Genomic DNA, 21,248 nt, shown 5'->3' with positions numbered 1-21,248 from the left:
ATAGTGGAAATCTGACAAACATTTCTCAGCCAGGTGATCAGTCATGCTGATAGTATATATCCTTGATGTGATGTAATGAAAAGCAATTCACCTCTGTGGTCTTTCTCCCCAAAGTCCATAATCCCAGTTGAATCATGAGAAAAATACCAGACAAACCCAAACTGAGGGACATTAAACAAAATAATTAACCAGTACTCCTCAAAACTGTTGAGGTCATCAAAAGTGTGGAAAGCATCAGAAACTGTCATGGCTAAGAAGAGCCTAAGGAGACTGGACGAGCACATGCAATGTCACATTCTGGATGAGATCCCAGAACAGAAAAAGGGCATTAGGCAAAAACTGGTGAAATCTGAATAAACTGTGGAGTTTAGTCAATAGTAACGTACCAATGTTGGTTCCTTAACGTGAAAAATGTACCACTGTAATGTAAGATGTTAAAAACAGGAGAAAGTGGTAAAGGGAATATGTGAACTCTTTCGTAAATTTTTCTGAAAATCTAAAGCTATTCTAAAATAAAAAGTTTATTAAATTAAGAAAGCACAATTTGCCTAAATGCAGTAAGGTAGTCTGAATTGGATCTTGTAACTGAAAAAGGACACTAGTGGAAAACTGGTGCAATGTGAGTAAAGCCTGGAGTTTACTTAATAGTATTGCACCAGAGTGGGTGTCTTAGTTTTGATGACTGTACCATGGTAATGTAAGATATTAACATTAGGGGAAGCTGGGTAAAGAGTATATGGGAACTCTGTTTTTCCTTTGCCACTTTTCTGTAAATCTAAAGTTATTCCAAAAAAATTTTTTTAAAAACGAAAAGCAAGGTAGCTGTATGTACAAGCAAACTCTATCTGCTTGAACCACCCTAGATAACCTACTGATGGGATTTGATTTGTTGGAGAATCTGCAGTGGATCTCTCCCCTCATCTGCACACCACCTTCCACGCTGGCCCTGATGTACCGACCTGAATGTATTTCATGTGCATGGATCTATACCAGCCAAGTGGCTGTGGTTAACAGGGGGAACCTGGGCTCCCCAGAAGACTAGATGACTCAAATCTAGAGAGCAAAACAGAACAAAATGGGTTAAGCTTCAGAACGGAAGGGAACAGGAGAGCAGTTGAGGGGAGGGGATCTGTTAAGAGGAGTTAGCTCAAAACAGAAGACAGTTAAGATTTTAGGGGAAATAAGACAATGATTCTAGGCTGGGAGGATGGAACCAGAGACCAAGGAAGATGTTGGCATGGTGGGGATTCATTTTCTTGGCTTCACTTATGCTTACATATAAGGTCTTTTACCCATATTATCCTTGCTGCTTGTAATAGTAGATGAACAAAGACTGGCCTGAGAATCAATGGGCTGCCACGAGTTACTAGGAAGGGTAGAACAGAGAGGGGTTAGGATGAGAAGGGCCATTTCTAGGGCCACAGCCAGAAGATATTTCCAGGTCTCTTACTTGTTTCTGTGGCCATTTTCACCAGACTGTGAGCTCTTCTGGCACAGGGGTGCTGCCTTATTCTTCTCCAGTCCCAGCCATGGCCTGTATATAGTAGGTATTCAATAAACAGCTGCTTAGTGAAGAAGTAAGGCTGGAGGCTAGAAACCAGTGAACCTGGGAAAGATTTTCCTTTGAAAACTTATGGGGAAATATTAAATGCCAACATGTCTTTACCCTGAATCCCCATAATAAATAAAGGACTTAAAAATATTATGATAATTTAATTTTTTCATATCAGTGACGAGATCTGGCCTCTGACTCTCAAAACTATACAACTGAAATTGAACTTTTGGGGATGGATATATTAATGGTGAGCACATATTTCAAAGAATAAAAAGCAACTACCCAGCTGTATAATTTGAAGACCAGAGAAAAAGGCATGCTAAGTTATGTTGAGTCACTCATATTTTAATTCCATTTAAGGTAAACAAGATGGGGGGGGGGGGAGGTTCAATATGACCCTTCAAAGCTCTTCTAATGAAATATAGTTTTAAACTTGTTCATCTAGCACAGTGGTTCTCAGGCAGCCACACCAAGTCCACAATGAAATTTTCACCAAAGGAAAAAGGAAAAATAAAAGGATATGGTTACTTTTTTCAAAAGTTAGATTTATCTACTTTAATAGACTGTTGGTCTAAGATGGTAAGATTGTGTTTGACTTTTTTTGAGTGACTTTTTTTAGTATTAAAATGTTCTCTCTTTTATGAAAAGGTGATAGGAGATGGTGGCAGTTTTAAAAAGTGTCAAGTAGGCAAAAAAATGTTGGTGCCCTATGAGTGTCTAAAATACTATTCGTCTATGAAATCTCAATATCTAGAAGGTGCTTCCCACATACTTGCATACTTTTTGAGGGGGAGTGGCTCAGGGATTCAGGAGAGGCAGTAAGAAATGTTACGGTTGTTGAGTACACCTACTGGCTAGGCACCAGGCTTTACATACACGCTATTTTTCAGTAAATCTTTACAATTTCACTTAGAATCATTCTCGTATTACAGATAAGGACATGGAAATTAATACAGAATAACTTACCCAAGGAAGGTATTAATAGAGGAAATCAAATCCAAGTTTATCTAATTCTAAAATCTGTGCTCCTTCCTGTAATAACATACTACTTAACATAGTGAGTTTCTAATATTTATTTTAGGGAGGAATATTGTTCGATTTTTCTCTGTATCCATCTTAATGCTACCTTTTCACTCACTTTCTAACTTGTCACTTTGAAGAGTGTATTTACACAGTGACAGCAAACATTTTAAAAATAAACTTAGAATTGTCAGTATTCTTCTCTTCAGCTTGCATCCCAACTATTTTTTGCCTTTCTGCTCAAGAAACCAAATAAAACCTATCAGGAAAGGGGGGAGGAAGGATATAGCTCAAGCACTAGAGCACATGCTTAGCATGCATGAGATCCTGGGTTCAATCCCCAGTACCTCCTCTAAAAATAAATAAATAAATAAACCTAATTTTACCCCCGCAAAAAAAAAAAAAAAAAAAAAAACACACCAAAAACAAAAAGAAAAAAAAAACCTATCAGGAAATATATGAATATGGCAACACCCCAATTATCAGCCACTGAAACATCAAGCACCACAGCAGACAAGTCCTCAGGCAGAGGTCAGTGAAAGCCAAGCAGCCTGAAAGAGTTGAAGACATCAATCACACTGCCATCCACACCCTGAAACTAAGAAAATGACTGGTTAGACAGCCAATGGCATAACAACATCAGGTAGAGCACAGAAGAGCAAGCAGAGAGCTGGGGAGAGGCGAGTGAGAGAGGGGAGAAGAAAGCACAGCACTGGCAAGAGGAAGACAGCTGCATAGGGGTAAGAGCAAAGCAAACAGTATGCAGTGAACTAGAAAATCCAGGACACCCCAACACCATGATGATTAACAAGGATACTTCCCAGCTGCTCACCTACATACTGAAAACATGCAGTAAAGAACTTGTAAGCATATAGATGAACTCTTAGCAGTGTTCATTTTAGAACTAGAGATTTTCTTTAAAGATATGTAACTAATGCATTATAATTCAGGGGTCTAATATTTGGTCTTCTGCTTGCTAAAAATCAAATTATAAAACAAGACTCAATTTAGTGAAGTCAACTGAAAATAAAGTCACATGTTTAACAAGTGTTGGCGACCAACTTTTAATAATACATACTTAATTTTCAGAAACATATGCTAACCATCAACAACATGATCAGGGTTCTTCACCCCAGATGTTATTTCATTGGTACTTTATATCAATATTTACAAAGGCTTTCAAATTCAACAACACAAAACAAAACAGCTTAATTTTTAAAACTACAATGCTTTAAAAAAATGTAAACAGTTTATTTTTACATTATTGTAAAAAAGAAGACTCATTCCTTAACACGGCTTAATTTTTTTTTAAGTGAGCAAAGCCTGGTGCTCATGGATAAAGAATGAAAAGAATTTTTTTACATAGAAACATTGTGCTCCAGTGTGGCAAAAAAAAAATTATATATACACATACAAAGAAAAGAATCTTAAGTCCACAATTTAGACCACACAAAAAAAAGATCGTCCCCCAAATTGAGAAATTTATAAAAAGCATTTACACATGGTTGTTGACCTACTGAAAACCTATATAACATTTTCAAAACAATAACTCAGTCAAAAGATATCACTTTTCTTAAAAATGAAATTTTGTGCAAAAGAAATTATTTAAGCTAGAAACAAGGACCACCCCCACATAAGAGGCCAAAAGAGCCACTGAAATAATTTAACTCTGTTAGATTTAGTGCATGTAACCAAAAGGCACACACATATGATTAATATATTAATATATTTTCATGCAGAAACCTGTGCATGTTCACAATTATATAACAAAACACAAACATAACAAAATGTAAAGCCTAATGTTTGGCAACGTTATTCTAGCCACACTCCTTTCTAGTCTGTCAGTCCAGGGTTTACTAGATCATTAACACTGCCTCTCAAAAAATATATTATATTTGAACAACTTCCAATAAAAATTAAAAAAGGATGTTAGCCTGAAACACTATAATATTTTTTTCAGTTCTGATACGTATAGAAACTTACTGATATATTTACTTTAAATGTCATTTCAAATTAAGATACATTTTTCCTTTTGTTAATAAACACTTTGATTGCTCCAGTAAAGTCAGCAGAAAGAAGAACTTCTGTGTTATCTGTCTTCATAATACCTTAAAAGCATAAAAAAAAAGTTTTTAGTTGATTTTAAAGGAATATGAAGCCTGCTGCCACAAATGACACATGCCCATGACCGTCCACCTCTGGGGCAGAAGAATGTCTCCCCGCCTTTTCAGTCTCTCTTTCCTGACTTGCTTCTGTAATCCGCTCATCCTCCTGTACGTCGCCTCTCTGAGGCTCACTGCCACTTACCTTGTGTCAGCTGGTCTTTCCCTGGTGTAGGAAGATTATAGTCTCTCAGGGCCTGGATGCCTGGATTTATCCTCTAAGTTGTCTAATACTTCATTTCGTGGCAAGAGGCTAGCGTGTGATTCAGCCCCAGGACTGGATGCTGGCAGGATGGACGGGATCAACTGGGCAAATCTTTTGCTAACAGGTTCATTAACGGGGTTGACAGGAAGGTTTACGGCAGAGCAGACAAACTGAAACTGCCAGGAAATGAAGTACACATGATGGCTCTATGAATGCTGAGGGCACCTTTGTCTTTCCAGTCTGTGCTGAGGAGCCATGTAGCTATGCTGAATGGCAGGAACGCTTACCTCTTACATTTGCCAGCAAAAGCATTTAACAAACAAAATTCAGTGTTAACCAAGTATTATACATAGGTAAAAACTGTAGATTTAAGAAGGACCGAGGGGGAGGGTATAGCTCAGTGGTAGAGTGCATGCCTAGCATACACAAAGTCCTGGGTTCAATCCCCAGTACTTCCTCCAGAAATAAAGAAATAAATAAAACCTAATTACCCCCCCCCACACACAAAAAAAACATAAATAAAATAAATGAAAATTTTTTAAAAAAGGACTGATTAGTAAGGAAGAAAATAATCCAAACTTTGACTGGAAAGTTGTGTATAGGATGAGTGGGCCAAAATGGTTTACTTAAATTTGCTAAAAATATACCCTAAGTCTTTGAACATTCCAAACTACCCTTTCAGTATATCTCAAAGTAGTGCTGCACAGCAGAAGCAAGAAACTGAGGGATATCAGAAAGGCTAGCGAAGAGAACAATTCACCATATACATAGAAACGCTTTATAAGGTACAATAATAATGAAGATGATGTTTCTTACATGCCAGGCATTTTGCTAGGCACTTTATACATGTCTTCTTTAATTCTTATCACAACCTTGTAAATGAGGTATTAGCACCATTTTAAACATGAGGAAAATTGAAGCTTAATTTGCCAAATATGTCAGGAATAGAGAGAGAGAGGGCAATCAGATATATCTTATGATCTCATACCCTGAGATTAAGAGTTTATTCTTAAGAGTATACCTAGACAGGTAAAAAACAGCAAACACAAATCTGAGTATGATCCAAACTTGTGCCTCTTTAAAAAGGACCCAGTGAAGTAACTGAACCTTGTTAATATGGTGGTTTTTGAGAAGTTTAAAAAAAAGTACTTTTCATTTTTCCTCAAATGGTTTGCAAAGCTAGAATTTTCTGTGGAATATGTAAGGGAAATGTATAGAGTGTAAAAAGGTATCACTGGGGAAAAAGGAAAGAAAAAGAAATCCAATCAAATGACTTAAGTTAGAAGAGAGAAGCAGTATTTGATTGAGAAACAAACAAACAAAAAAAAGAAAATGAAAATAAATGTTTCCAAATAGGCATTTAGTAAAGGTGTAATAATTCTGAATTGGTTTATTTTTACATCTTGTAATTAAAAGAAGTGCTAGACTGAAGTTCATCTTTGTTATCAAAAATTTTCTTCACAGACAGAAGAAATAGTGTATTTAGTATAGTGTAGAGTACAAATAATACCACAAGGGAAATTACTTGATGTGAAATGTGATAAAAATGCTTGAGAACTTTTAAATATTCAAATATTTTTACACACACCCTTTGTACATTGTATCTATTGTTGTGGTTTTATAACTCTCTACAAGGCCTGGCTGTAATCTCTAAAGTGAGAAAACACATTTAATAAATTATTTTGCAATCGATTTTAATAATACAAACTTGTTTTCCTTAACAACTGGTCCAAATTTACATGGTATTACCTGACTCTTAACAATTAACAGGGACCAGTTTTATATAATTGGCACTCAATACTACTTGATGGTTTCTTTTCACTTCCTAATCTGAACATCTGATATAACTGAAAGTACTGCTCATTCTCAAAGCACACACATGCTGCAAAGGGCAAGAAATTATAGGCTTGTAAAACAGCTGTCTATGAGAAGCTGTAAACTTGTGGCAAGCAGAAAAGAACACTGTTTTCATTTTGGTTTAATTCACTTATTCTGCAAATGTTTATTAAGCACCTACTGTATGTAGGTAAGCACTGTGCTAGGCACTGGCACTACAACAATAAAACACAAAGTCTGTCCTCACAGAGACCACAGTGCAGTAGAAGAGACAAATAATAAATTATATTTATTTCCTCTTTGTGTTTCTCCAGAGAGAACAGTTGTTCATTAAAAAAAAAATTATGAAGTTTCAAAATTTTCAGTTTTAATTCGCAGGTGAATTTAAACAAAGTAAAACTTGCAAGAACTATGTTACCAAAATGTTCAGAAATGGACACCTGACAACTATTATGTTGTAAACAAGAAATAGTCTTCATACTCATGAAAAAATCGTAATACTCACAGGTCAATGAGGCTATTAAATGCTAACTAGAGAAAATGTAGGACAAATAAAACACAAGTACCTACCAGAGGGCATGGTATCCAAAACTTCGACATCTTCACCTTTATCGTTACCTTCCGATTTTTCAGACTGCACATCCAAGGACAACATCAAACTCGGATTTGGAGCAAAGATGGCTGATGTAACAACTGCATTATGTGCTGGGAAAAAAAATTTACTTCAGGGTAACTAATAAATTTAATTCTAAACATCAAGAAAAAAAATAAAATATGCAAAAAATATAACAGTGTATATTATATGCAAATATCTAAAAAGTAACATATAAGTAAATAAGAACTATTTAAAATTCCAAAATATTTTCTAAAAAAAACTCCATATACAAGTTCTGAGATTCCATGACTTCTCAAATTTTAGACAAGTGTAAGTTCTTTCTTGGTATAGAAGAATCAAACAAAGCCAATACAAATCAAAAGCAGTTATAATTGCCAAACTCTCTCTCTGCAATAATGCCTATATACATTTACTTATAGTTCATCTCCACTTTAACTTTATTCATTTATAAGACATACAAAAGTAGGCATTTACTTACCTTTAATACCTTCCCAAAAGTCATTACGATCTCTCCTGACTGAAGTAAACTTGCTTAAGTCATGGTAAGTACTCCAGATATAAACATACTTATCTTCTGAGCCACTAACGAGGTAACTAAAATCATGGCTAAATTTATGGAAGAAAGGAAAAAAAATCAAAGTTGTGGAGTTTTTAAAGTTTCCCTCTATCAGAGCTTCCTACTTTAAAACACCTAGGTATTTTTGTTGCAATACAGACTCCTAGTCTCACTCCAGAGGTTCTGAACATGTATGTTTGACATGGTGGGGCCAGAGGCACTAGAATTTCCATCAGAGTTCTAGGTAACTGCTGTTGGGTTAACACTGGGAGGAATGCCTACTTAAGAGAGAAGTAGAATACTTTACCAATTAAATTACGGGGTAATTACTGAGTAATTCAAGAAGAAAGGAGAACTAGTAAGAAAAGGGCTGAAATAAAGAGGGCTATAAAAGGAGAAGAGGTAGGTATTTCAGAAGAGCCTGCAGACCCCAAATTAAGAGTTCAAATAATGTGGGAAGGTATATAGCTCAGTGGTAGAGTGCATGGCTAGCATTCACAAGGTCCTGGGTTCAATCCCCAGTACATCCATTAAAAACATAAATAAACCTAATTACTACCCCCCTAATAAAAAGGAGTTCAAATAATAACGACATGCAAAGGTGTAAATATAGGACACTGTACTTTAGGGTGTCAAAATGCTTTATTAGCTTCTGTTCCTAAAAGGATCAAAACCATGGGTAAGGTGGGTAGCGATGGGGTAAACCTCCTTTTAGAAAGCTTACATAAAAGTACAAAATCACAAATTCTGGAACAGGGAGTCTTCTAATCCTGGCTCTGCAACTACCAGTGTGACTTTAGGCAAATTAATTTTTTTGGTCTCTGTTTCTTCATCTGCAGAGTAGAAGCAAGTCAAACTGTTATCTACCCAACAGGTGGATAAGGTAAGTTTTGCATGACTGATAATACGAGATACCAGTTGCACAAGTGCAAAGAAACTAACACCACCATATAAACCTAAGGCATATCTCAATGAAAAAATGGGAGCAAGGGAGAAATGTTCTGATCTCTTTCGGGAATTTCTCACTGCCGATTTACCTGAAACTTGCTTTGATCTGGCTGCTGCTGTTGACATAACCCTTATACTTCATGGACAGTGACAAATCTCTAAGATCATAAAGTCTGATTCTGGAGTCATTTGAGGTTACCAGTATCTAAAAACAAATCAAAGGAAAAGTTAAAAATACCATCTTTTAATCTGTTTTAAGGTATAACCAAAAAAGGGTGTTACACACATACAGAATATACTTCAAAACTAGAAAAAGCAGTATTCCATAGGAAAGGAAATATATTCTTAGCCAAGATATAAAGAACTTTCAGGAGTCTTAATATAATGTGGAGAGAGATGGTTTTGAAAGCTTAGTACCTTATTTTCTCCAGGTAAAGGCTCAATGCCAGTAATTTTTCTTCCAACCTTGTTGCGCCCTCTGGTGGATCGGACATGTATTTGTGTGTGGTATTTCAAATGCTAAAAAGAAATCACAATTTAAAAAGATCAGAATTAGAAAGAACCTCAAAGATTATCTAAGCCAACTCACAGACAGACATGGTATTATTTGTCCTAATTTATAGATAAGGCAGTTAAAGCCCATAGAGGCTATATCAACTTATCCCAAACCACAAAAGTGTTTTACTAAGTATTTAAGCGCAATTTAGACAAGATACCCATTTACCTCTGTATCATAGAAAATACATCTGCCATCATATGTTCCAATCACTGCATATTTGCCATTCTGACAGAAATTTGCAGCTGTGATCAATTTTGTTTGACCATCTACTTCATTCCACAAAGCCACTTTTTTGTCAGGTATGTTCCAAAGGCGGAGCTTTCCATCCAATGACCCACTTAGAAAATACCTGTCATCCTAAAAATGTGGCAAAAGAGAAAGCTTTCACTTTACCACATTAAGAGAAACGAATTAGCAAATAAATACATTAAGTCTTATCAGAAATAATGTTTAAAATATGTAGATTTCATTTAAAAAGTATTAAAGTAAGCATTACTTCATTCACTAAAAATAACAATTAGTAACCTCAGTATTCATTTATACTGAGAAATTATATTCTAATCATTAAACTGCTTTTTTCCGAGGTATGCATGTTAACAGATAATGGGTTGGAGTGTATATTGTGTAGGAGAAGGATTCTGTGATCAAATAAGTTTGAGAAATTCTGGGTTACAGAAAGTTAAACAGGATTATCAATTAACATGCATTCTGAATCTCTAAAAAGGGGATAAAGTATGCAGCATTTTTCAACTTAATTGGAAACACACAGACTTTGTGTGTAGGGGGGCGCTTGGTAGGGGGTCAGGTAGGAACATCTAGCTGGGCTAGTCCTTTCAAGGAATATGCTTTGGGAAACATTATCCTATAGTGGTACATCTGCTCATACCCTCCTTGGGATACATGCAATAGCTGGATAAAGGAGTAACTAATGCCAGTCAGTCCACTGAACCAGTCAGTTTCTGGAACTCTGACACCCTGTCAGCAGATAATCACTTCGCTATTTAAATTCGCAACCTCAAACCAAGAGTTTTTGGGGCAATTTGATCCCACAGAGGACATCTAGCAATGTCTGGAGACATCTTTGATTGTCACAGTTTACAGGGTGGGGTGCTACTGACATCTAGTGGGTAGAGGCCAGGAATGCCGCTAAACCTCCTATAATGCACAGCACAGCCTTCCCTCCCTCTACAACAAAGAATTATCCAACCCAAAATGCCAACAGTGCAAGGCTGAGAAACTGTGTTCAAAACTAAACCAGATCTACCACTAAACTGACCTAATTTTTGGTAACATAAGAGTTAAAGAGAAAATAATTGAGATACCAAAACAAGAAACAGAGACTTCTCCACTCAAGACCATTACTCTTACAGACCTCTGAAGCCTGTCAAGGATAACCTACACAGAATGGGCATTTTTATACTGTGGTGTAGTAGGCTCGACTCAACATCTACTAGTAGGAGAGTCGAACAACTTAAAATACTTCATCTTGGTCTTACAATTTGGAATTTGTATATATGCACATACATATATACACGTGTGTAAATGTATGTGTATCTCCATATGGCTATTTCTTTTATAACTCATCTTGCTTCCAGGTAACATTATTTGATAGAATTACATTTCCTAAGAAAATGTCAACATCACCCCATTTTTCCCTAGCCCCTCTCAAAAACTCCTCAGGTCAGCATAATTTTAAAAATAAGGCTTTCACGTTTTCAAAATAAAACCAAATAAAAGTATAGAGAAATTATTGACTAAACAGAAACTGTAATAATAAAGCACTACATAGATAACAATCACCACCTAATACTCCTCTCTTGCCACCCTGATATGTTATAGTTAAAACAGAGGTGGGGGGAAGGATTTTGCTCACAGTTGCTGACAGGGGTAAATCCATCCTTTTGTTGCATCCTTGGGTGACAGGATGGGGGTATTATTCAGAAAGAAGCCTTGAAAGCTTGATGGTCAAAACTGATACAGTATTAACACAGATTAAGCATTTTTAATTTTCAACAGTCTTAATCAAGTCTTCTCTAAGGGTTTAGAACTATTACTGCCTATGTTATAAGCCTGCCCAGGGAGGGAAATTATATTGAGAGAAAAAGTCATTCTTCTCTCTTAATCTGGGGAAAAAGAGAAAGAAAGGTGAATACAAGTAAAAGGCTGCATTAAAAAGACAATAGGTGTTAAACATACAGAGATGAGGACATGACTGAAATGTATTAATGGAAATCATCTACCAGTGTAGGGGAGGGAAAGCCAACTAGGGGCAGCTGAAGCCCTCCACTTATTTCAACCTAGCTGGTGGAGCAGCTACAACATGCAACATCCCTTGTGCTTATAGCTGCAAAGAACTAAAACTAATTTAGCCTTATGTATTTGGTGGCTCTATCCCATAAGAGCATAGGATAGGGCTACAATTCCATGAGGGTAGATTTTACTCCTTTGGTTGAAATCATATGAAATACTTTGTTTCTAGAGGAAATATGTTGAAGGATTTTCTACACTGAAAATGAATAAGAACGGATCTCAAGATTAACAGTGTTTCCAGACATTAGATAGGAATTCAGTAAATCTTGTAATGAATTTTGGTCTTTGCCTCTTTCAACCTTTTCCTCTATGTCTCTTCCCTTCCCAACCCTTCTACAACTATTCCTGCCTATATGCTTTCCTTTCTCATTTATCCACCTGCTGTCTTTTCTTCTTCTGCCAACTCCAACATCTCTCCTCTTTAACAGGATACTTTATTTCTTTATTATACCCTGCATGCCGTATTAAAGATTTGGGATGACTTTTCACTGTTATATTTAGACCATAACTTTTCCAGTTCTTCTAATGCAGATTAGCAGAATATTTATTTCTTTTCTCATTTTCAAAGCAAAATGAAACACTAAATTCAGTTGCTTTTAACTATGGGGCTGTTAATAATTTTTTTCCTGCAGTCCAATTACCCTCCAGAGAAACTCGGTTCCCTCACCTTCCTTATAGTATAACAAAAAAAGGTGTAAACACTTACTCTTGGATGGAAAGCTATGGCAGTGACAAAATCTATATGTTGAAAACAACAAAGGCATTCTCTTCTGGAAATGTGCCAGAGTCTGACTGTTTTATCCATTGAAGAGGAAAGCAGAAAGTAGTTCTACGGATAAATTGACATTGATTATTTTATCACCATGTGAAAAAAAATGCACTTATACCATAAAAGTGAACTTTTGGTTTTAAGTACCTCAACAGTTTTGCCATTATTATTGTTATATGCAGCATAAGAAAGAACAAAAGATTATCCAATTCACTTGAACAGTCCCATTTTTTTCCCTGAACAATTAAATACTGTATTTCTTTGATTCTGAGACTTTTGCACATTACCTACTCTGAAATTAGGATGAATCTTATGACTTTTGTCAAAAGAAATTTGCTAGGCACCAGTAGAGGACTAAGGTGTGCCTTAGTTGTTAGAGCCTGCATATATTGGAACTTAGCTATGAATACAAGGCATCTATTCACTTGATTGTCACGTCAGTTATTTTCAAATCGATAACACTGGTAAATTTTAACTCACATGGATTCCCTAACTGACACTTAAAATGCCTTAAAAAAGATTACCCTATAATGTAGCACGGATATGAAAAGTTATCGTGTACCTGTCACACCTTAGGCAAGAAAATTAGAGAAAAGAAATTGTCAAATCTTTCAGGACAGATCACAGAATTTTCAAAGCTAGAAGAAGGTGGTGTAACCAATTTAAGCATTGTGATGGCCCATCACCCAGAAACCAAACACCTATCTGTCAAAAGCTTCCAGCTGGCAGTAGCTTTTTAATTTCTAAACACAATCAATTTAAGGAGAGAATTATGAGTTATACTGAATGAGGAAACCCAAATGAGACCCTTGTATTCTTTGTATATGTAAAGGTACTAAACAAATTGAAATAATGATGACATTGACTGAGTAATTACAATGTGCTAAACATTGTTCTTAGCACTATACAGCAACCCTATGAGGTAGGTACATTATTAGCCTCTTTTGCAAATGACAACACTGAGGTAGAGAGGTTAAATAATTTTTCTAGGACTACCCAGCTTGTCAGTGGCAGAGCTGGGATTCGAATCCAGGTAGTCTGGCTCTAGGTCCAGGCTCTAACCACTACAGTATTCTGCAGAGTGCTTACGCAGAACACATGTTATGAAAAACAAGATGCTTTGTCGTTTGCTTAAAATAATAAGACTCTTTAATGTTTAAATGTGAAGAGACTAAGCACAAACGTGGATTTTGGTATGTTACTGCACTAATACATGCATGCTACTTGGGCCAGTTTAAAAAAATGTACATTTTATGTGGTATATCTGTTTTTAAATAGATGGTGTACCTTACATTTAAAAATAGAATTCTGGAAGATTTATAATAACTTTTGAAATATCTAATAACAATTCTTTTTATTTTCAAGATCCAGTCAGTTCCAGAAAAGTTTTGAAGAGTACATGTAGTTTGCTTTATATTTCCTCTTGATTAATAACAAGTGTATATAAACTAAATCTATGGTCTGCTGTTAATTAAAACTGACTTTATCCAAGTCTTGCAATAGTCCATTGCTTTAAGCAAATGAAAGAAATATAAAGACATTCTTAAAGTGAAGATGCTGAAGACATGTTAAGACTTGTTCTATTATGCTATCTATTGAATCTATCTATTGAATCCATGAAATAGTTTTCTTAAACTAAGCATGATCTTGGGAGTCAAATTAGAGTCAGATCTAAGTTCTACTCACAACTAGTTTTGTGACCTTGGATGGGTCAAAGGCCCAGTCTTCTAATCTACAAAATGAAATATCACCTACCTCACAGGGTTGTTATTTTAAGAATTAACAGGTAATTCTTGTTACCTGGCACAAAGTAAGTCTTCAACAAACAGAAAACCCACCATAAACATCAACTGTGCTAGACACTGAAGAGAAACAGCAGTAAAAAAAAGATCTGGTCCCTACTCTTGAGGGGCTTAGAATCTTGTTGCCAACAAGACCTAGAAATGTACAAAGGTAGTTAAGTAAAAAGCATACAGATAAAGGCCTTAAGAACAAAAAGTAAGGTTTCCTGGAGAAGACTTCAGTGTGACTCTCGCTGAATTTTCAGTCTGCCAGCCTGCCCTACAGATTTCAAATTTGCCTGGTCCCACAATTATATGAACCAACTCCTTAAAATAAATCTCCTTATGTATATATATCCTCTTGGTTCTGTCACTCTGGAGAACCCTGACTGATACAGTGGCCAGTGGAGAATTAATTTCTTCAGTTAGTGCTACATTTCAGAAAAAAATACTGGTTTGCTTTAAGAAAGTAAAATGAGTACAGGGTTCCCAATTAGGTGCTTTGTACTTCTTATTCTAGATAAATAAGATTATCGGATTAAGGACACTTCAGATTTCCATCTTCTGACAACTCAGATTTCACACAGGGTGGGGAAGGAGTACAAAGATACAACGGGGGCTCAGTTTAAAACCAGACTACCAGGTGAGGCTCAAGCTTATTCCTGGAGCTTAGAGAAAGATACTGTGACAGATGGGCCATGAAATGCACCCACAACATCTAAACAAGTATGACAGGAGCAGTAATTAATAAGTGGAGTGATTCAAAGCTGGAGCTCAGGGAAAGCCTGACTTGCCAATATATACCAGTGATATCTTTGTGCTACATCAGGTTTTCCTGACATAGTTAAAATATATGGGCATCACCGGTATCCCTGACAGTATTTTGTAAACTCAGATAACTTTTCTCAACTTAAGGCTTTTAAATATCACTTTTCCCTACAAATTCTTAATATAGTTTAGATTCTGATTACTGACAAATTTTAATACAAAGAAAATGTAAGGTGTCATGCATTTATTACAAAAACTGCTTCATGCTTCAAACACCTTAAATAAAATTAAAAATATTTCTTAAAATTTTTGCCAATTTCTAAGATATTTCATCAGTGGCAAAATAGTGCCCCTCTACTTCTAAAATAATTTTCCTCTAAGGAAAACAAAAATCACAAATTGAAGACATACCACTGATTTGTAGAATATAATTCTTAAATCTAAATTAATAAGTTTACAAATATAGCAGATTAGCCCTAAAACAGTCTTGATTATATAGATAAGGCTTCACCCTTGTAGTTGAAGTCATATCCATTTTGTTGAGGATACTTACTTGCCAAAATTACTTTATAAAAGAAGCAAAAAGTACAAGTATATAGACAGATCCAGAGAGAAGCTGTTAAGTAAAGATTTTCTTATTAGCCTAATCTGACGTTTCTCTTTTTTAACTTCGATTAATTTGTAACTCCCACAAAGTATATATGAACATTCAAACACTGATAGTGTGACAATCATACAAATAAAGTATTTGTTTTTATCCTGAAATAGTTACATAGAATTAACAGACAATTCAAATAAGACTTTCTTACTTTAGACCATGAAAGATCAAGGAGATCAGCAGTATGGCCTTTATATTTGCAAAATGGCCGTTGTCGAAATGGTGCATTTTTATCATCAGGGTCTTCATCAGCTCCACCGCATACCTATTTAGATATGAAAACAAATGTTAAAACTAGAAAAACAAAAGGTTCATACTCTTTCCACCCCATGTGTTCTCTCATTATTTTGTATGACACCGGATTGAAATCTTGATCCACCAAAAGCCGACTCCCCTTTATGCTGCATCTACTACTTATCACCTCCTCACCTCCTTGTCCTAAGAAACCTGGATTATCTTTGAAGACATCATGCTACCACAATAGTTCCCTCCCTAACAGAGCCCCCACTTTGTCTCTTTTTTGACCATCCATTCCTTCAGGAGAGGCAGGAGCCAGCACATGGGGTGATCACAGTCGGTCTAAGCTAATTCAGATGAGCTCATTCCCGTTCCCAGTGATGACTGGTTTAGGCGTGGGCATGTGCTATGATTTTCATCAGACACGAGGGCAAGTTTATCTGGGGGAGGGGGGAAAAAAGGGAGGCTTCTAGAAAGATTTCCTCACCCTTAAAAAGGGGTATACTAAAGGGACCTTCCTCTTTCCTGCCTCTGAACATCGTTGTCTGCAGGTGACACCTAAGACAGTAGTAGCCAGTATACCATGAGGGGAACTAGCCCAAGAGAGCAACAGATAAAGAACAGTAAGGCGGGAGGATGGCAGGACCTTATATCCCTGATGATACTACTGAGCTGCTGAATTAACCAACCCTGGAACTGCCTTACCTCCAGACTTGCTTCCTCATTGGTTAAGCCATTTTCAGTTGGATTTCTGTTATTTGAAGTCAAAAGCATCCTGACAGAGGTAGGTTGAAAATAATGCCATACATGTGTGCTGTGCATTTAGTTTTACAACATGCTTTTGTATTCATTATCTGAATGAATCCTCACAAACTCTGTGAGGTAGTTATTAACTTTATGAGGATGAAGAAATTAAGGAAAAAATGAGGCTCAAAGAGGTCAAAATAACATATTAAAGGTCACACAGCCACCTGTAAACAGCAGAACCAATGCAAAAATACAAGTCATTTAACTGTAAGTCCAAAGGTTTCTCCTCAAATGTTTTAAAGGATGTTGCATGAGCAAAAATATGGAGTGTCACCTAAGCCTTGCATATTTACGGAAGGGCAGGTAGGATGACAAGGATGGAGAAAAAAGCATATGGAGATATAGTAGGGGGGGATCAGGGTAGAATGGTACTTTGAGATCAGATAATAAAGAGCCTTGGATTTATGGCTTAAAATGTCAGATATTCTAAGGTGATGGAGAAGCAACACAAGTTTCTGAAAAGGAAAAATAACATGATCTGACTGATGTCTTAGAAAGAGAACCCTAGGCAATAATGTAAAAGATGGTTTGGAAAGAGAGAGGAGGCAGGAAGAGCAGTCAGTATTTTAAGTAAGAATAATGAGGGCTTGAATAAAACAGTGGCCACGGGGATAGATAAAAACTATCACTGCTATCTGTCTACAACTTTACAGTTTATAAAACCATCTTCACATCCACTGTGGAGGTAGACCAGTACACAGATGCCTGACCCTTTGCTAAACACTTCTAATCCTAGATGACTACAGCTACTTCCCCTAATTTTATGGCCAGATTAGTGAGCACTGCTGGAAGACATAAAACTAAACAGGCTTGCTCTGTTACATAAAATTCAGCTTTTTGCTTAATAATCATTTTCATTTTAGTAACTCTTTAGCATATTTCCTCTAGCAGTGATTCCAGATCTTTTTTTCCTCCTTAAACATCCATTTTCTTTTCCCTGTACTCTACATTTTTTCAAAATACTTAAATAATGTATTTTTTGATTATAAAGTAATATATGCTCAGGGTAGGTAAAATTCAGAAAACACAGAAAATAGAGGGGAGGGTATAGTTTAAGTGGTAGAGCGCATGCATGAGGTCCTGGATTCATTCAGTCCCCAGGACCTTCTCTACAAATAAACAAACAAACAAACCTAATTACCTTCCCCCAACAACAACAAAAAAACCTCACAGAAAATAGAAAAACTAAAATCAAAACCACCTATAATTAGCTAAAATTTTGACCATCTTCAATCTCATTTTTCAAAAACATAATTGAAATTATGATTTCATGATTCACTATCTTCCTTGTTATCATACGTGAGCACTTTCAGTATTTTACTCCTTGGAAACATTTACTAGCTGCATATGGATACACCACAATTTAATCATTCTCCAATTTGTTGGTCATTTAGACATTTTCATTTTTTTGCTAAATAAATAGCAATTCAATGAACATCCTGGAACATGAATCTTTATCCCTATTTTATTATTTGTTTATCCTAATATCAAGGTCCAAAGGCTTAAAGTAGAGACTTTTATAGTATCTTGTTGTTTAATAAAATTAGGTATGTTTATTAAAGAAAATTTTAGAAATAGTGAGAAGTATAAAGAATCAAATAAAGATGACCTAAAACCCTACCCCCTAGAGATAACTACTAGTAATAATTTAGTTTATTTCTCTTAAGTTTTAAAATATATAAATGTTTGTAGATTTTTTTCAGTCAAAATTGGGATAATATATCTAATTGTTCAGTGTGCTTTTTTCACTTTACATTTTATTTAGAATATTTTAAATGTCATTAAATAGTCTTTGTAAACAATTTAAGGACTGCATAGTATTCTACTGTACAGATTATACTATAGTTTCTATTTTTCAACTAGTAAAAATTTAGTTTGTTCAGATTTTAGCATTGTGAGAACACGAATATGAAAATCCTACTTACATTTTTGGACATATAAGATGATTTCTTTATGACAGAGTTTTAAAGGGAGAATTACCAAGTGAAATGCTATATAGTTTATCTATATTTTTCTGAATAGATGTCTATATGTAGAGAGATATTTATATCTCTATATCAATATAATGAAGTTTGATATCAAACTTTATCATGGACATTTCAATTGTATACAGTAGTAGATAAAATATAATAAATATTATAATAAACCCCATATATCCATCACCTGCTTTAATGATTATCAACATTTTACTTATCTTGTTTTATCAGTCGTCCCACTTTAATGGATTTGCTTATTTTTGCTGGAGCATTTAAAGCTAGATCTAAATACCCATGATTTTATTAGTAAATATTCTATATGTATCTCTAATTAATCAATTCTTTTAAAAAATAACTAAATATTATCATACCTACAAAATACCATTTGTATCATCTAATATCAAATCCATATTCAAATATCCTGATTATCTAAAAATGTCATTCTAAAGTTGGACTGCTTTGAAACCTTGTAAGCCTTCTCATACACTTACTATATATACCAGATACTGCATTAGTTACTTGAGATTCCAAAATAAATAAGATATTTATTATCTACTTAGAATCTATTCTTAGTATTTAAAAGCTAGAATGAGACTTTTATAATATGTCAGATTATTTCATTCTCTGTTCAAAAAGCTCCCATTGGCTTCTATCTTTCTCAGAGCGAAAGCCCACGTCCTCACAGCGGCCTCCATGTTATGACTGCCCCATCTACACCTCTGTGACTTGATTTTCGACTACTCTTCCCCTTGCTCACTGGCTCCAGCTACCCAGGCCTCAATGCTATTTCTTGAACTATAAGGACTCCTGCCTGATAGCAGTTTCGCTTGCCATTCCCTCTACCTGGAACGTTCTCCAAATAGCCAGATGATTCCTCCCTCACCTCCTTTAGATTCTCCTCAAATGACAACTTCTTAGTGAAGCTTGTCCACCTTATTTACCTCCCATCACTCTACTTTATCTGCTTTTTCTCCATGAACTTTATCGCCTTTCAATAAATTACAAAATTTTACTTAGTTTCTGTCTCTTACCAATAGAATAAGCTTCGTTATAATAGGTTTTGTTTCTTTTGTTCACTACTCTATCCTCAATTCCTAGAATAGTCAGTCATTAATACATAGTAGACACTGAATAAATATTTGTGGGCTAAATGAAAACATAGTGCCAGACCTTAAGATGCCAACTAGCGGAGCATAATGGTTAAGAGCATAAGCTCTAGAGACAGATCAGAGCTGGGTTCTAATTCTGGTGCTGTACCTACCAACTGTGTGAAATTGGTGAGTTACACAATATCTCTAAGCCTTCTTTCCTTCATCTATAAAACAGGGTTCTTTTTTTTTTTTTTTTTAAACAGGGCTCTTAATAGTACTTCAGAACGACAGTACCAAGGCTGTTGTGAGTTTAAATGAGATAAAACATAAAATGTACTTAGCAAAGTACATGGCACATTGTAAGAGCTTATAAAATGTTAGCTGTTGTTCGGCACATGAATTTAGATGACTTCTGCTTATTTTCCATGTTTCCTCCTTTCCTAGATTAGACATGCTAGGGAAAAACAAGTCACCTTGTTTTACGCTTTGGCCTGAGCACAGTAAGAAAAGAAACAACCATCACAATAAAAAAACTTATAAAAGCATCAAATAGCTTTGTCTTGCTTTTGCTTAAATTTTAATTTAAAGCAACTAAGATCCAAACTCGTTGGCCTATTATTCAAGAACACACATCACGTGGAACTCATGGACCTATCCCTCTACATCTGTGACTTCACACTTCACGCTCAAAGCCAGCAGCACCTAGTTGGTCCTACTCACAGCTCTTTCTTCTGCCAGGCATGTTCTTCATTTCTCCAAATTCTACCTACTCCTCAAGTCTCCAACCAAACGCTACCTCCTCCTAAAGCCTTCCCTGATCTCAAAGACAGAGGCACTCTGCCCTTATTAATTTCTGTGGCATGTAAATTACAGTAATCTATGTGTATGCCCATGAGTTTAAGTTTCTAGTGGAGGGCAGGCAGGCCCAGCATCCGTTTATCTTCACCTGCACCAGACCACTTTGTTCAGGGCGGTGTATGCATCCTGGAGAGTGCTCAAATGTTTGTTGCATTGAAAAATGAATGAACATCACATTTTAAAGCAAACCAACCAGAGTTCATGGAGTTATATGAGCGATGTATGTCTATCTGAACGCAATGATAAGAAAAGGAGCTGTGACTGGGGAGTCAAGCCGCAGACACAGGAACAGTGTTAAGGAGTGGTCTGGGCATAAATCTTCATGTGAGCTGAAATAATACCAGCCGAACGCCAACCAAGATTAGTGCTTAGGCTCAAAGAACTAACAGCCACAGAAGGCACCCCTATTAGCACTTCAGGATTAAAGGATGTCTGTGAATCATCAAACTGTGGGTGGCCACAAGCTTTATCTCAACAGTTCCAAACAAAGGGTAGGTATGAAAATGCATCATTTTTACCTTAATTATCTATAAGTA

At 35.8% G+C, this 21,248-nt stretch overlaps 1 protein-coding gene across 1 annotated transcript in view; it reads right to left on the bottom strand.

Moving 5' to 3' along the window:
- Positions 1 to 3,623: 3,623 nt before the first annotated feature.
- WDR44 (WD repeat domain 44) overlaps positions 3,624 to 21,248 on the bottom strand; it is a 68,803-nt gene continuing 51,178 nt past the window's right edge. The window contains exons 13-20 of the mRNA XM_010947416.3: positions 15,895 to 16,008; positions 12,474 to 12,596; positions 9,623 to 9,814; positions 9,316 to 9,417; positions 8,988 to 9,103; positions 7,873 to 8,000; positions 7,349 to 7,483; positions 3,624 to 4,683 (exon numbers count right to left, since the gene is read on the bottom strand). Of these exons, the coding sequence (XP_010945718.1) occupies positions 4,589 to 4,683; positions 7,349 to 7,483; positions 7,873 to 8,000; positions 8,988 to 9,103; positions 9,316 to 9,417; positions 9,623 to 9,814; positions 12,474 to 12,596; positions 15,895 to 16,008 (1,005 nt within the window). The 3' untranslated portion in view covers positions 3,624 to 4,588. The remainder of the gene's footprint in view (positions 4,684 to 7,348; positions 7,484 to 7,872; positions 8,001 to 8,987; positions 9,104 to 9,315; positions 9,418 to 9,622; positions 9,815 to 12,473; positions 12,597 to 15,894; positions 16,009 to 21,248) is intronic.

Source organism: Camelus bactrianus, chromosome X (assembly GCF_048773025.1).
Source record: "Camelus bactrianus isolate YW-2024 breed Bactrian camel chromosome X, ASM4877302v1, whole genome shotgun sequence".
NCBI lineage: Eukaryota > Metazoa > Chordata > Mammalia > Artiodactyla > Camelidae > Camelus > Camelus bactrianus.
This window is presented reverse-complemented; position numbering and strand designations above follow the sequence as displayed.